This window comes from Macaca fascicularis, chromosome 8, assembly GCF_037993035.2.
Source record: "Macaca fascicularis isolate 582-1 chromosome 8, T2T-MFA8v1.1".
Taxonomy (NCBI): Eukaryota; Metazoa; Chordata; class Mammalia; order Primates; family Cercopithecidae; genus Macaca; species Macaca fascicularis.
In genome coordinates this window covers 12,686,271-12,700,732 of record NC_088382.1, presented here as the reverse complement: position 1 = coordinate 12,700,732, position 14,462 = coordinate 12,686,271, and the positions used below count along the sequence as shown (strand labels likewise).

The 14,462-nt window shown below is 48.2% G+C and overlaps 1 protein-coding gene across 2 annotated transcripts in view; it reads left to right on the top strand.

Annotated features, from left to right (window-relative positions):
- The first annotated feature begins 11,988 nt into the window (after window positions 1-11,988).
- Window positions 11,989-14,462, top strand: part of LONRF1 (LON peptidase N-terminal domain and ring finger 1) — a 33,799-nt gene continuing 31,325 nt past the window's right edge. For both annotated transcript variants that reach the window (XM_015454455.3, XM_045397888.2), the window contains exon 1: window positions 11,989-12,752. In XM_015454455.3, coding sequence (XP_015309941.2) covers window positions 12,032-12,752 — 721 coding nt within the window. In that variant the 5' untranslated portion in view covers window positions 11,989-12,031. The remainder of the gene's footprint in view (window positions 12,753-14,462) is intronic.

Sequence of the window (14,462 nt, the reverse complement as noted above, 5' to 3'; positions counted from 1 at the left end):
AACCCTAATTTAGGAGCATATTTTTGTAACAAATAGCTGTGTCACAGCCAGTCATAGCAACCGAACTTCCGCTAATCACAGGCTACCCACTGATCAGACCATGTCCAAAAAAGGCAACTGCCGGAGTTGTAACCAATCAAGCTATTTCTGTAGGGTACTTCCAGTTTTCTGTCTATAAATAATCCCTGCCCAGGGAGCTCTCTGAACTTCCACTTGTTCTGGGTGTTGCCTGATTCATGAATCATTCTTTGCACAATTAAAGTCTGTTCAATTTAATTTGTCCAAAGTTTTTTCTTTCAACAGAACGATGTGTACTTGAAAACAGTGCACTGTCTTGCACAGCTGTCCCTGGAGCTTCCCCGTGGAGCTGTGAAACTTGCCCTCTGCTGGCAGTTTTCCACAGGGTAATATGGTTACATAGATTCGCAGCTCATGGCAATGTTTCATTAAGACAGCTCTTGGTGGCTGCTTCACACCTTTCTCACCACATCTCAAAGGCTGCCCTGCTGTGCCAGGTCTCCCTGGAACCTGGGGCTCCTGCGCAGGCCCCCATTTTGCTCCAGAACACCCGGGAAGGGGGGGCTTGGCCTGGAATGCGGACAACGATTACCCTCTACTCAGGCCTTTGGTGCCAGCTGAGGTCGATGTTTGTGCCAGGATCGAGACTGTGCCCATCCCATCGAGGGCGGGCAGATGTGGTGGTGCACAGATGTGGGGGTGCACAGATGTGGAGGTGCACAGATGTGGGGTGCACAGATGTGGGGGCACACAGATGTGGGGGTGCACTGGACAGGGCCTCCCAGGCAGACACTCATTCACAGCAGCCCGAGCCCAGTCCGCCACTGCTCGCCTTCCTCCGACATCTCCACCTAAACCATCCTTCTACCCATTGTGACCTATCACCTATCACCGTCACTCTGCCCTTTGTCCTCACATCTCCCTCCCCACACCCACAACGTGGTGGTCCTGCCCTGCAACGCACCAGAAACCCTGCCCAGTGCCCGGTGGAAGCTGCAAGGCCTGTGTGGACACTGCCTCCACAGGGCTGGCCCACTCTGCCGAGGGCCGACTCAGGGATGGTTTTGTTTTGAGTTGCAAAATAAAAGGTATCACCTGTGGGCCCTGAAGGCTTCATTTCCACTGGATGACAGGAATGTGTTTGTTCGGAGATTGTAGTCTCCCTGAACTGGAAGGGACCTTAGAAACGATCTATTACAACACTCTCCTCCTACATAGAGTTGGAGAAATTTCTCCCTTGGCTGGACAGAATCAAGGAGACTTACCCTTTGGTAATACAGTTTTTGGCATTACCGCAGGAACATAGCGTCCCACTCATAATGTTAGGTGGTTAGATAGACATTAGCAACTGGGAGGGGGCGAGAGAGGAGGGCAGAAGGGCTGTCACTAAGACAGGCCCTGGCCCACCTAAGTTCAGCCCCCAAGACCACCCTAACTCCACCCTGATAGATGGAGCTTGTGGTAAAGTCTGTGGCCAGCACATCCTGGAGAAAGAAGAACTGGGCACAGATAAAAATCCCCTAACGTGGCGCATGCCCAGTCCATCTAGGCCATCAACCCGGGTAACCTCATCCTCATTTATACAGTCCTTATAATAAAATGTACACGTGGTTTTGCCCCCCTGAGTGGACTTTCCTTAACAAAGTATAAGTAAAGACGTGCAGTCTAAGTTCAGTGATACAAGCATAAACTGCGAATCAAATGACACAATCCTGTCACTCAAACACAGCCCAAGCCTCAACTCCTCCCCACAAACTGCACAAAAGCACCCTGAGCTCTATAAAGAGGGGCTGATTTCACTTCGCAGAGGTCAGCCCAGCCTCCCTCTGAGAGTGCATTACTGTGCTTCAGAAAGCCTTGTTTTGAGCTTGCATTTCGGGGTTAGTTCGCAATTCTTTGCTCACTATCACGAGAACCGAGACTGCTGGCCCAGAGTTCGGACTTTGTTGATCTCCTTGGCTAAAGGATCCATCCCAAGGCGGGATTCCAGGTGACAATACCATCTTGGCAGTTGCCAATTTTCCTGTGCACATACAGGGATCTATTTTGTTTCCATATAGACACAAAACAAGCTTGATTTATCATATAAGCAATTCCAAAGCATTCTTTTAAGCAAGCTGTTTATGTAAGTAGATACTAATGAAAGTCGAGTACACTCAGTAACTGCTGGCTGTATTGGAGCTGTCTACTCATATTTAGAATCATCAAATTTAGGGAAAACAAAAAAGTAGGTGTTTCAGAATGCCCCCGTGCTGCTCAGAAACGTTTGATCTAAATCTAGGAAAGCCACTTTATATGGGAGATACCTTAATTTTTTAGGCCTGAGTTGATGTCATTGGGGACAATGATATAGTGGCAACTGGATTCGTAAATCCTCTAAAGCTGAAAGCACTTGTAGCAAGGTTACTCTGGGAATAACATGTCCACGGGGAACTTTGGTTCCCCCCACACTGGATTAGAAGAGTTGTCTGGAATTTTCACAAAGACCAGGGTGAGCATCGGATTAACCTGGTGATCAGAATTCTGAAGGCTCATATGAACAGGAGCTGGGTGTGGAAAAGGTCACCATAAACTTACATGTGCTGGAACATCTTTCTATGCTCCACATTTTACTTAGACTTGTCTGGTCAAGATATTTCCAATTGCAAGGCATTTTATTCCAAGTTGTTACATGTTCGTGATTTGGTTTCATAACCAAATTGATGGCATTAACTAGGTAGAGACAGAAGAATATTGGGGGTTGAGAGATTAAAAACTAAATATTGGCTGCAATGTACGTTACTCCAGCGACAGGTGCACTAAAATCTCAAACTTTACCACTATAGTTTATCCATGTAACCCAAATTTACTTGTACCCCCAAAGCTAATGAAAGTTTTAAATACTTATTTAAAAATAAGAATGTGGGAACCATCCTACTATGTTAGCCCTCCGGACCATCCAGCCTGGCATTTTTTTAATGACAGAAATATCAACGAATAGATCATGAAAAAACATCATTGCTTTTCTTGACTAACCTGAAGTTTTGTAGAGCCTGACTTCCCTTAGTAGTAGTTTTTTGTTTTTTTGAGACAAGGTCTTGCTCTGTTGCCCAGGATGGAGTGAAGTGGTGTGATCATAGCTCACTGTAGCCTCAACTCCCCAGGCTCAATTAATCCTCCTGGCTCAGCCTTGCAAGCAGCTGGGATTATGGGCATGAGCCACCATACTCAGCTAACTGTTTAGTTTTGTGTTGAGACGGGGTCTCACTGTGCTGCCCAGGCTGGCCTCAAATTCCTGGACTCAAGTGATCCTCCCACCTCCCATTCCCAAAGTTCTGTGATTAGAGGTGTGGCCATCGCACCCATCCCCTTAGTAGTATTTTAATGTATCCATTATTCCTTGGAACCTTTTTATATCTTGTTAACTTTTGTGATATTTATTTGCTGTGGTCTGAATGTTGGCGTCCCCCCATATGTTGGCACCTACGTATGTGATAGTATTAAGAGATAGTGATGTGGGGGGTGATTAGGTCATGAGGGTGGAGCCCTGTTGAATGGGATTAGTGCCTCTTTTACAGAGATGTGAAGGAGCCTCCCATGTGGGGACACAGCAACTAGGCACCATCTATGAACAGGAAATAGGCCCTCACCGAACAAAGAATCTACTGTTGCCTTGATCTTGGACTTCCCAGCCTCCAGAACTATGAGTCATAAATTTTGGTTGCTTATGTATTACCCAGTCTAGGGTATTTTTGTCATAGCCATCCACATAGAGACATTAGTGTTCCATGCTACAGAAAAGAGTCCTTGATGTTTTCTACTTAATTAATTTCACTTAAGTTTGAAAATAATGTCCTCTCCTCTAGCTACTTCAGAATTGGAAAAAGAGATGTGTGTCCTCCTCTTTCATCCAAGGTCCTTCTCTTTAGTCCAAGACCTGTGCCTGTCCTAAAACATGTACTAGACACTGACTAAAACTCATCTGTAATGCACATTGACTTGATGTATTTTACATCTTGCTTCTCCTCTTGTTTCTCTTGACTTTCTAAGCTGCTGACCTGGTTGGTGGTTCTGCCATTTCTTCCTGGTCTTGACTCTGATCTATACAATTTCATCCCCTGATCATGAACTCTTCCATCATCTGAAGTCATCATGTCTCCTTGTTAGGCCATATTGGAATACAGATCATCTGGTCTAACCTAGTTACAGGTGTTTTTCTACTTAACATGCTTGACTTCCTTTGCCAAACATCCTCCCCACCCAACTAACTTACTTCAGTCTTTTAAACAAAACTATAGATGTATTTATCTTATCCATGTCACTCATTATTTTATGAACTGCCACCCTGAATCCTTTATAATTTACCTAATAACTCAGATTATTATTATTATTTTTTTTTTAGACAGAGTCTCACTCTGTCGCCCAGGCTGAAGTGCAGTGGTGCAATTTCACCTCCCTGCAACCTCTGCCTCCCGGGTTCAAGCAGTTCTTCTGCCTCAGCCTCCTGAGTAGCTGGGATTACAGGCACATGCCACCATGCCCGGCTATGTTTTGTATTTTTAGTAGATGGGGGTTTCACCGTGTTGGTCAGGCTGATCTCGGACTCCTGACCCTGTGATCCACCCGCCACAGCCTCCCAAAGTGCTGGGATTACAGGTGTGAGCCACCATGCCTGGCATAACTCAGATTTTAAAAAATAACACAGGAGCTGAAAATGTGCCAAGTAAAGTTGCACTGCATGCCTTCGTCCTCTAAACTAGGTGAGAGCCCAACCACGCTGTATAATCCTGGGACTAAAACAAAACCACATGGGAGGAGAACAGTGGCAGGGGCTCCTCTATATTTGATGGGCGTGGGGAATTTACCTGTTTGCCACTATCTTCAGGAACCTTCCAAAGGAGAAAAATCACTTAGTGTTGGTCACTAGAGCTAGTGATTTTTTTTTCCAAGAAGCTGGATATTACAACTTGATTTTTACTTCTCTCTCTTACAAATAATTAATATTTTGTTAGATCCTGTCCTAGGAAACCATGTTAGAGCTTCCAGTCCACATCCTTAATTCCACGGGCTTCACTCCCCCTTCTAGTTGTGGCACAAGTGACCACAACCATCACAGTCAGGTGCTGAGCATCGAAGCAAACACGTTTCTGTGTGTAGCACCACAGCCCTCTTCTCATTTGTTCATACAACCGTTTTATAAATTGAGGATCCATTATGTGTCCCAAGCATCAAATATTCAGCAGTGAACAAAGAGTTAAAATCCCTTGTGGAATTGATATTATTTGGAGAAGACAATAAATAATATCAAACATACAGTGTAAATCAAATATACAAAATGTACAAAACCAAATATATAGTATAGATTAAATAGACAGTATATTAGGGATAGATGCTAGAGATAAAAATACAGGAAAAGGAGATAGGGAGACCAGGCGAGTCACCACAGAGCAGGTGGCATTGCATAAAAGTCTAAAGGAAGGAAGGAAGGAGGCTTGGGACTATGTATCAGAAGAGCGTTTCAGGCAAGGAGAACAGAAAAAACAAAGGCCCAGGAGAGGCCAGCGTGCCTGGACAGTAGTGAAGATTGGGGATTCCAGCCGGAGATGAGGTTGCAGGGTGAGGGCACATTAAGTGCCGACTTCCAGGTCACAGTTGGGACTTTGGGTTTTCTTCTGAGTGCAATGGGAAGCAGACACTGTGTTTCGAAGAGCACCTACTTGCAGTTTTGAGATGATGCCTCTGGTTGCTGTGTTGTAGAGGAAAGAAGGAGTGAAATGATCAAAGCAGAGGCTGCTTGGAAGGCTGATGCATGGATCTAGGAGAAAGATGCTGGTGTCTTCGGGGAGGGTGGTGGCCGGGGAGAGATGAGAAGGGGTCAGATTTTGGATATTCTCTGAAGGCAGACCCAAAAGGATTTTCTGGCAGATCAGATGCCAAGTGAGAGAAAGAGAGGAGTCGAGAAAAACTCTGAGATCTTTTGATCTGTATAGGCATCCCACCAAATCTAAAATCTTCAGACCTTGCTGATATTCCCAGGAGTTTAGGAAGCACATTAAAACACTAATGCCAATGATGCTGGAGTCTATATTCAAATTATTAATGCTTTATTTCTTTGCTCTCTTGATTGACACATATATGGTATATATAGTTTACCGAATATAACTTTCTTTATATCTGTTTCCACGTGCAAAATTATTTCTCTTACATAAAGAATACCCAACTTGTCTTAATTTTAAAACGAGAGATGTAGGCTGGGCACGGTTGCTCACACCTGTAATCCCAGCACATGGGAGGCCAAGGCAGGCAGATCACTTGAGGTCAAGAGTTCGAGACCAGCCTGGCCAACGTGGCAAAATCCCGTCTCTACTAAAAATACGAAAATTAGCCGGGTGCGGTGGCAGGCACCTATAATTCCAGCTACTCGGGAGGCTGAGGCAAGAGAGTCGCATGGACCCGGGAAGCAGAGGTTGCAGTGAGCCGAGATCGTGCCACTATACTCCAGCCTGGGTGACAGAGCAAGACTCTGTCTCAAAAATAATAATAATAAAAATTAAATAAATAAATAAATAAAACAAGAGATGCTACTGTCTTGGGCCAGGGTGGTGTTGGGGGAGAAGGGGTAAGAGTGGTCAAGCAGACTGTCTGACACACTGAATGGGAGGTATCAGAGAAAGACAAGATGTCTTAGTCAGCTTGGGCTGCTGTAACAAAGTATTAGGTGATGCAATTGCGATTAAAAGAAATGGCAAAAACCGCAATTACTTTTGCACCAACCTAACACCATAGACTGGGTTCTCAAAGTTCTGAACGGTAGAAATCTGAGATCAGGGGGTCAGCATGGTAAGATTCTGGCGAGGGCTCCCTTCTGGGTTGCAGACTGCTTACTTCTTGTTGTATCCTCACTTGATGGAAAGAGACTGAGCTAGCTCTCTGGCCTCTTCTTATAAGGCACTAATCACATTCACGAGGGCTCCACCCTAATGACCTAATTACTTCCAACCAGGCTCCACCTCCTAATACCATCACTCGGGGGATCAGATTTCAACGTATGAATTTTTGTGGGGACAAAAACCTTCAATCCATAACAGAGGAGAAATAAAGAAAATAAATTGCCCCAATGTATTAATGGTAAGTGGATTTTTGTTGTTGTTTTGAGACAGAGTCTCTGTCACCCAGGCTGGAGTGTAGTGGCATATTTTTGGCTCACTGCAACCACTGCCTCCCAGGTTCAAGTGATTCTCATGCCTCAGTCTCCAGAGTAGCTAGGACTACAGGAATGTGCCATCACACCCAACTCATTTTTTTGTAGTTTTAGTAGAGACGGGGTTTCACCATGTTGGCCAGGCTGGTCTCCAACTCCTGGCCTCAGGTGATCCACCCGCCTTGGCCTCTTAAAGTGCTGGGATTATAGACATGAGCCATCGCACCCCACCAGGTTTTTATCACTAACAAGAATGAAGAATAGTACATGATATCTTTGTGGGTGGGCTCATTTAACAATGATTTTCTAGTGTCTTCTTGGTGCCTAGGTGCTAGAGACATGTCAGTGAACAAGATGTACAGAAATCCCAAATCTCAGGGAGCTTACATTCTGGAGGGTGGAGACGAGTAATGTGTATGTAATATGCCAGATGATAAGTACTGAAGGCAGGAGCATGGTGCGGGCGGGGGGGGCGGGGGGCATGTATAGGCCTGGAAGGAAGGAGGATGGAAAGTACCAGGGGGATCCATATGTAGTAAATTCTTAGAATTTGTTAAATAATATATGGGGTTTATTCCTATGTCTACTTTTTAAACAGCTCGATATAGGGAAATGTATTTATTCATTTAATCAATTTGACTACCAGCAAAATAGGCCACGGGTCACACACTTAGTATTTCTAGATTCTTCAGAGTATTAGAAATGAAGAATGAAGCATAGCACCCTTTGTAAGGGTAGTGGCCCTTGCGCACTTTGTGTACCCTGTAGGGATAACAAAGAATGCGCAGTAAACGGTACTTGGTTAGATGGTAGTCATTGCAGGCAATTGGCTTTAGACTTACACTTCATATAAGCTGTATTTAACCTACTCGGGTTGTCCTCATTAGGGCTTTTCACTTGGAACGCTATTATAGCAATAATATATTGTATTTTTAGCATCTTATATAAAGTTTCCCACAAATGCCCAAGTTATATAATCAGCTCCCCCTCGGCCCCCCCACCCCCGGCTTTCTTTCAGCTTCCCACAGTTTTACAGTAGGGGCAAGGAGGTGTGAGTGCAATAGGGGATCCCTGTACAGTGACTGCAGGTGTTCAGGTCTCAGAGACTGGTTCCCCCTCTCTAAACAGGGATGGGTACGCACCAACAAAATGTGTTTCTTGATACCCTTCTCTTCTATTCTCAGCCCTCACCTGCTGTTACATTTTCAGCAGGTATCACATTGCTGTGTTCCTCAGTCTGGGAGATGCTCTGTCTCCTCTTATTGTGTTCAAACCAAGCCCTGGGGCTTGGCTCCAGAGGCAGAAGGCACCTTAGGGGTAGTTCCAGTTCCCTCTTTCTACAGATAGCAAATGAGGCCCAGGGAACCCAGGTGACTTCTTCCCTGGCATAGAGGCATAAATACAGTCAGCACCAGGTGTCCAGATTCCCTCGCTGGTATGACTTCTATGAAACTAGCAGCTTCTCAGATCTCAATTTTCTCATATATATATAATGAGAGGTATGACAAGGTGGTCTCTAGAGCCCCCTCCATCTGTGTATTGTGTTGAAAAATGCTATTGGGGACCAGGCATGGTGGTTTATGCCTCTAATCCCAGCACACTGGGAGGTTGAGGCAGGGAAATTGCTTGAGGCCAGGAGTTTGAGACCAGCCTGGCAACATAACGGGGCCCGCTTCTACAACGAGTTTAAAAAAAAAAAAAAAAGCAATTTGCTGGACAGAGAGGCATGCGTCTATAGTCCCAGCTTCTCGGAGAGGCTGAGGTGGGAGATCACTTGAGCCAGGAGGTCAAGGCTGCAGTGAGCTATATACTCACTATGCACTGTAGCCTGGGTGACAAAGCTAGATTGTGTCAAAAAGAAAAAGCTATTGGGTAGGTACTGTTTATATGAAATGTTATAGTTTACTCTCTTTGAATAGAACATTATCAACTGAAATGAATCAGGAATGGGACGTATTTTGCTTGGACTGACAAATTCAGTTTCTTTTTTAATAAGAATGTAAAGAAACAAATGGTAAATTCACCCACAGCAAAAAAGAAAAAAAAAGAAAAAAAAAGAGGTTCAAATACACATCTTCAGCTGAGTTGTATACAAGAAAAGTGCTGTGTTATGTTACTCTTAAATAGGAGTTTACCAAACTATATCAGGAAAAGTCTTATGGTGTGGCAGTAGGAGGCAGGGATAAGCAGGCAATGATGGTGATAAGCATTTTCCAAATTAGGAAACAGATACGCTTTTCTTCTTACTCTCTTACATAACTGATCTATTTTAGAAGACAACACTCAAAAACCGAAACAGAATACAAATCTCATGATTTTACTACTTTGTTAGCAAAGAATGACACAAGCAAGTAATGCGAAGGAAAAGGAGAGCTCTTCACTCCATTGTACTTCTCCCAGCCAGGGGCAGTTTAGCAGGATTCCCTCTTCTCCATCACAGCCTGCTGGGTGACTCAGAGACCTGTCTAAATTTTAGGAAATGAAAGTAGAAGGACACTAATTTTTCTCACTTTTGAATTTAAACAAGCAGTCACATTATCGTGCAACTTTGGGTGGCAGAGAATGATGGAAGGGTGACCTGTGACAGTGCCAGTGACTGCTTTGCCTAGACTTCCTGATTCAGAGGGAAGTTATGCAGCACACAAAGGCCACAGCGGCAGTACAGCCTCTTACATAAATAAGTTACATAAATGAGAACAAGTTATGTAAATGTATAAACCAGCAAACATGAATTATAACCATTCACAAATGCCAAGGAGAACACGGTAAGATTCCTCCTACGGTCCCATTTTTTTCTCCTGCACATTATCATAATTGTGCCATTTTATTTCACATCAGAATCAGATGTGGTTATCTGTCATATTTATTAGGGAAAGGAACGCCAAAGGACAAATAATACTTCACATTACTTTTCTGAACCACATATTGTACTTTTGGCAGAAATCCCGTAATAGAACCCGACTTTATATTTGAAAAGAAGTTTATGAGTGTTTATTAATTTATTATGCTCCTTGTAATAAACATGAACACATTATTTACTATTGTATATTTTGCAAGTTGCCATTAAGAACAAGAATGCATTACAAAAAATGAATGTGCGTGTACACATGGATATTTGTTATATTATTTGTGATTTCAAGTCTCAAGGGAGTATGTGGACATCAGATGAAAGTCACTGTTCTGCTTGTTGAGGGAAGGTAGTAATTTCGGGGGTTAGGATTGGATTTAAGGTTATCTCATGACTTAATCCCAGTGCTTCCCACGCCAAATGCTGAGGAGGTGCTCCTTGGATCTAGCTGCAATTTGCTTCAGGTGCAATGTGAATGATAAATGAACTTGTTTCTGTCTGCATCCTGTTGGAACAGGAGGCTTGGCTTTTTCTCAAGCACCTCTTTTTTATTCATTCCCTTTAGGGTAATATATCTCTATCTTTTCTGACGTTACACGACTTGCTCATTGTGTAGTGAAAACACATTAACTCAAAACATTTTTTAGCCTTAATTGCCGTTCCTTATAAAGAGAAATATTAAACGTATACCATTTTCAGACATACTATGCTCACGTGAACTTTCCAATTAGCAACTTCCTTTGACAATCTATTTCTATGAAATATTACTATTATTTTATTAAATATTATATACGATCAGTCTAACGTAGTAACATAATAGTGGAATAGACGTGATCTTAAAATCTATATTAGCTGTGTGATTTTTGACAAATAACTTTCCCTCTGTTTCCCATCATTTGAAAAAGGACTAAAAGTTCTAAGTGACTCCTAACATTAACAATCTAATACCCTATAATCAAATCTATAAATATTTTCAGCGGAGAGCTTTAAACTTGCCGCTGTGAAGTTTAAGGGAAATAGCACCTATTATATATCAACCCCATCATTTTCTTCTGTTGGCAAAACTGCAGACCCTGCTTGGGTTGTAGTAATACGGTGACCGCCACGTGAAAAACATTTTTCTCGGTGTTTTCTTTTAAATATGCCAACTATAGACTTTAACCAGCTGTAAGGCAGTGCCTGAGGTGTGGAGACACCTGAGGAACTGTGTGGGCTTTCTCCCTCGAGGTGGGCCTACGATGAGTTTTAAGCAAAGGGCAGCAGTCACCTGGCACCAGGAAAAACTCCTTGCCCTCTGGAGGGAGTCGCCCCAGGAACGTGGGTTTTGTGTTCCTGTTTAAAGTTGAGTCCTCTAGAACCGAAGAGTCCCAGACATCTGCCGAAGGTGCCCTCCCAGGCCCCCTGCTTGGGAGCGCCCACCTGGAACCTGGGCATAGAGGAATGAAAATGCAGACCCGCACAAGCGTGAGGACACGCCGGGAGACCCCCGCCCGCCAGGAGTTGGGGCAGGTCCGGCTTGGGCGGGGGCGTCGGGGGAGGGGTGGTGACCCTGAGTCCCGCGCGGCAAGGGCGCGGGCCACCGCAGGTGGGGGCGTCGGCGAGCAGGCAAGCGGGGACGGAGACTCTGGGCTCCATCGGGCTTTGTTCCGTCACGAGCCGAGCCCTCCTTTCCGGAGAAGCCAATTAGATCTCCGACGGAGGAATCATCCGACCTGCGCCCCCGCCGGGAGGGGGCTCGGGAGGGGCGGGGCCCAGCGCTTGGCTCCTCGCGAGCGCGGCCGCGGGCTGCGTGGGGGAGTCCCGGCGCCGTCGCCGAGCCCGGCCCCGCCCTCGCCAGGCCCCGCCCTCGGGGCTTCCCGGGCGCGCGCCGCCCCGCCGTGTCCGCGCGCCACGCCCCCCTGCTCGCGGGCCGCGTGCGGAGCCGCGCGCCCGGGAGGCTCCCGGACCGTGGCGGCGGGCGGCGGCAGCGCAGCCCTCCGCGGGCCATGTCCTCTCCGGCGGTGGCGAGGAGTTCCCCGGGAGGGAGTCGGGAGATGGCCCCGGCGCCGCAGGGCCGAGGCCGGTTCTGGGAAGTGGGCGGCGGCAGCGGCCTTCGGCTGGAGCGCGCGGCCGCGGAGTCGGAGCGCTGGGAACTGCTGCTCCGCCGCGGGGAGCTGCTGGCGCTGGGCGGCCACCTGAAGGGCGCGCTGGAGGCGTTCGCGGCGGCGCTGCGCCGCGGGGCCCCGGCCAGGCCCGAGTGCCTGGGCGCCCTGGTGGACTGCCTGGTGTTCAACTACCGGCTCCGCCACGGGCTGAGCTGGAGCGCGGCCCCGGCTGCGGGCGCGGACGGCGGCGCCTGCGGGCTCCTCAGATGCCTGGGCTGCCGGGGCTTCCTGAGCGAGCCGGTGACCGTGCCCTGTGGCCACAGCTACTGCCGCCGCTGCCTGCGGAGGGAACTCCGCGCCCGCTGCCGCCTCTGCCGGGACCGGCTGCCGCCCGCCACCGCCAGTGCCACTGATGCTGAAGGGACCGCCCCGCGGCCGCCGCCTCTGGCAGCCGCCATCGCCGCCTCAGACTTCAGAACCAGCGTCGTCCTCAACCACCTGGCCGAGAAGTGGTTCCCGGGCCAGCGCGAGCGGGCCCGGGCGGCTGGCAGACTCGGGGAGCTGCTACACCAGGGGCGCTACCGGGAGGCCCTGGCCGCCGCCTGCGAGGCGCTGCGAGCAGGTGACCGCGCGGGGATGCGGCGGGGCCGGGCCGACCGCACCCTCCTGGCCCCGAGGGCCGGGGACCCGGAGCTTGTCTGCGTCCCGGGAGTCTCCTCTGCTTCCCCGGGGCCGCTGGGCCACTGGCGTGTTGGGTCTCGGGGTGCTGGGGGGTGTGGGAGGGGGCGGCGCCCCGGGGTGCTTCGGTCACAATGGGGATCGCCCTGGGAGCCGACTGTGACGCAGCGCGGGGAGGGGCGCTCGGCGCGGGGTTCCCTCGGCCGCGGCCTGGCCGTCGGGCGCGCGCTCCGGGCGCGGAGTGGGTGACCGGAGCCGTGGGTGCCCCGGCGCGGGATGGGTGGGAGCTGGGCTATCCCGAGCGGCCGCTCGCTTCCTGCCGCGCGCTTTCCGGGAATTGACTCTCTCGCGCCAGGCCCGCCGCGGGGAAACGACTGCCGGGGTGGGGAGAGAATCCCCCACGAGGACAACTAGGCCGGGAAGGCGGCGTCTCCCTTCCTCACCCACAAAAGTCACCGGGACAATTGGGAGCCGCGGGAGGGCAGAATTGCATAAGCTGGGGGCGGGGGTCGTTGTGTAACGGGTGACGTCCGGTGGGCGTGGCGGGAGCTCCGGGCGGGCACCCGGCCCCGGGAGGCCCCGCAGGCCGCCGGGCTTGGGGCGCGGGGCGGAGCTGCCCCGGGTGGTCCCTTGCTACCTGGAAATGCCTGAACTGGTTTCTCTCGAAAGTTTCAGCCGGCCTGTTTCAGATCATGCTTATTTCCTATGTACTTTGCAGTGCACCTAGCTTATGGTAAAGATGAGAGGGGCTTCCTGATCCAGAGTTCTTTGCCACGCTTCTCTTGGCCGTTCCACTTAGGATCAAGCTGTGGGGAAAGGCCTTGTAGGTCTTGAGTGCATTTCTTAGTCTCCAGGAAGCAGCCTCGGCCTCCTAACCTAGGTTAGCTAGCACTTTCTTCTTAAGGTGGTTTTAGGCGCTGAAAGGGGGCAGTGTCAAGCTTCTCTTATGTAAAAGGAAGAGTTGTTCTTTAAATCAGTAGTTCTTTACCAGCCGGATTTACCTCCCCTCTCTCAGGGGACATTATCTAGAGCAATATCTGGAGACATTTTTGGTTGCCACCTCTTGTGGGGGTGGTGCTGGTACCGACATCTAGTGGGAGAGGCCCGGGGTGCTGCTCAGACATCCTATGAGGCACAGCAGGATTCCCACAACAAAGAATTATCAGGCCCCAAGTGCCACTGTTGATAAACCTTGTGTTACGCGTATTTCAAGATTTTAGTGTCTATCCATTGGCATGATAGCTGGGGGAATGGCATGATAGTTGGGGGATAGTTGGGGGAATAATCCCCAAGAAAATAGACATCTAGAATAGCAGCTGACTTTAGGTATTACAGGTAAATTTATAGACTGTGTAACTGAAAGGATCATCTTTCGGGTCATCTTTTGTCCCAAGTGCTTAGTCATATTGAACTTACGTCAAGATCTTGCATTGTTTAATATCTTCAGAGTTCGAAGCACAAACACCGGAGATTTTTGTATTCTTTCAGTGCCTTTATGAGGAGTAGGCAGTTATAAAATAGAAAGATAGGCTCAGAACAAAAGAAAAGTGTTTGGAATACAGAATTCTGATACGGATGACTCTGTCCCTCTGGGTGAATAAAGAGAAGAGAAACTGGACTCCGCTGTACAGACCATCTAGTAACTGACCATGGT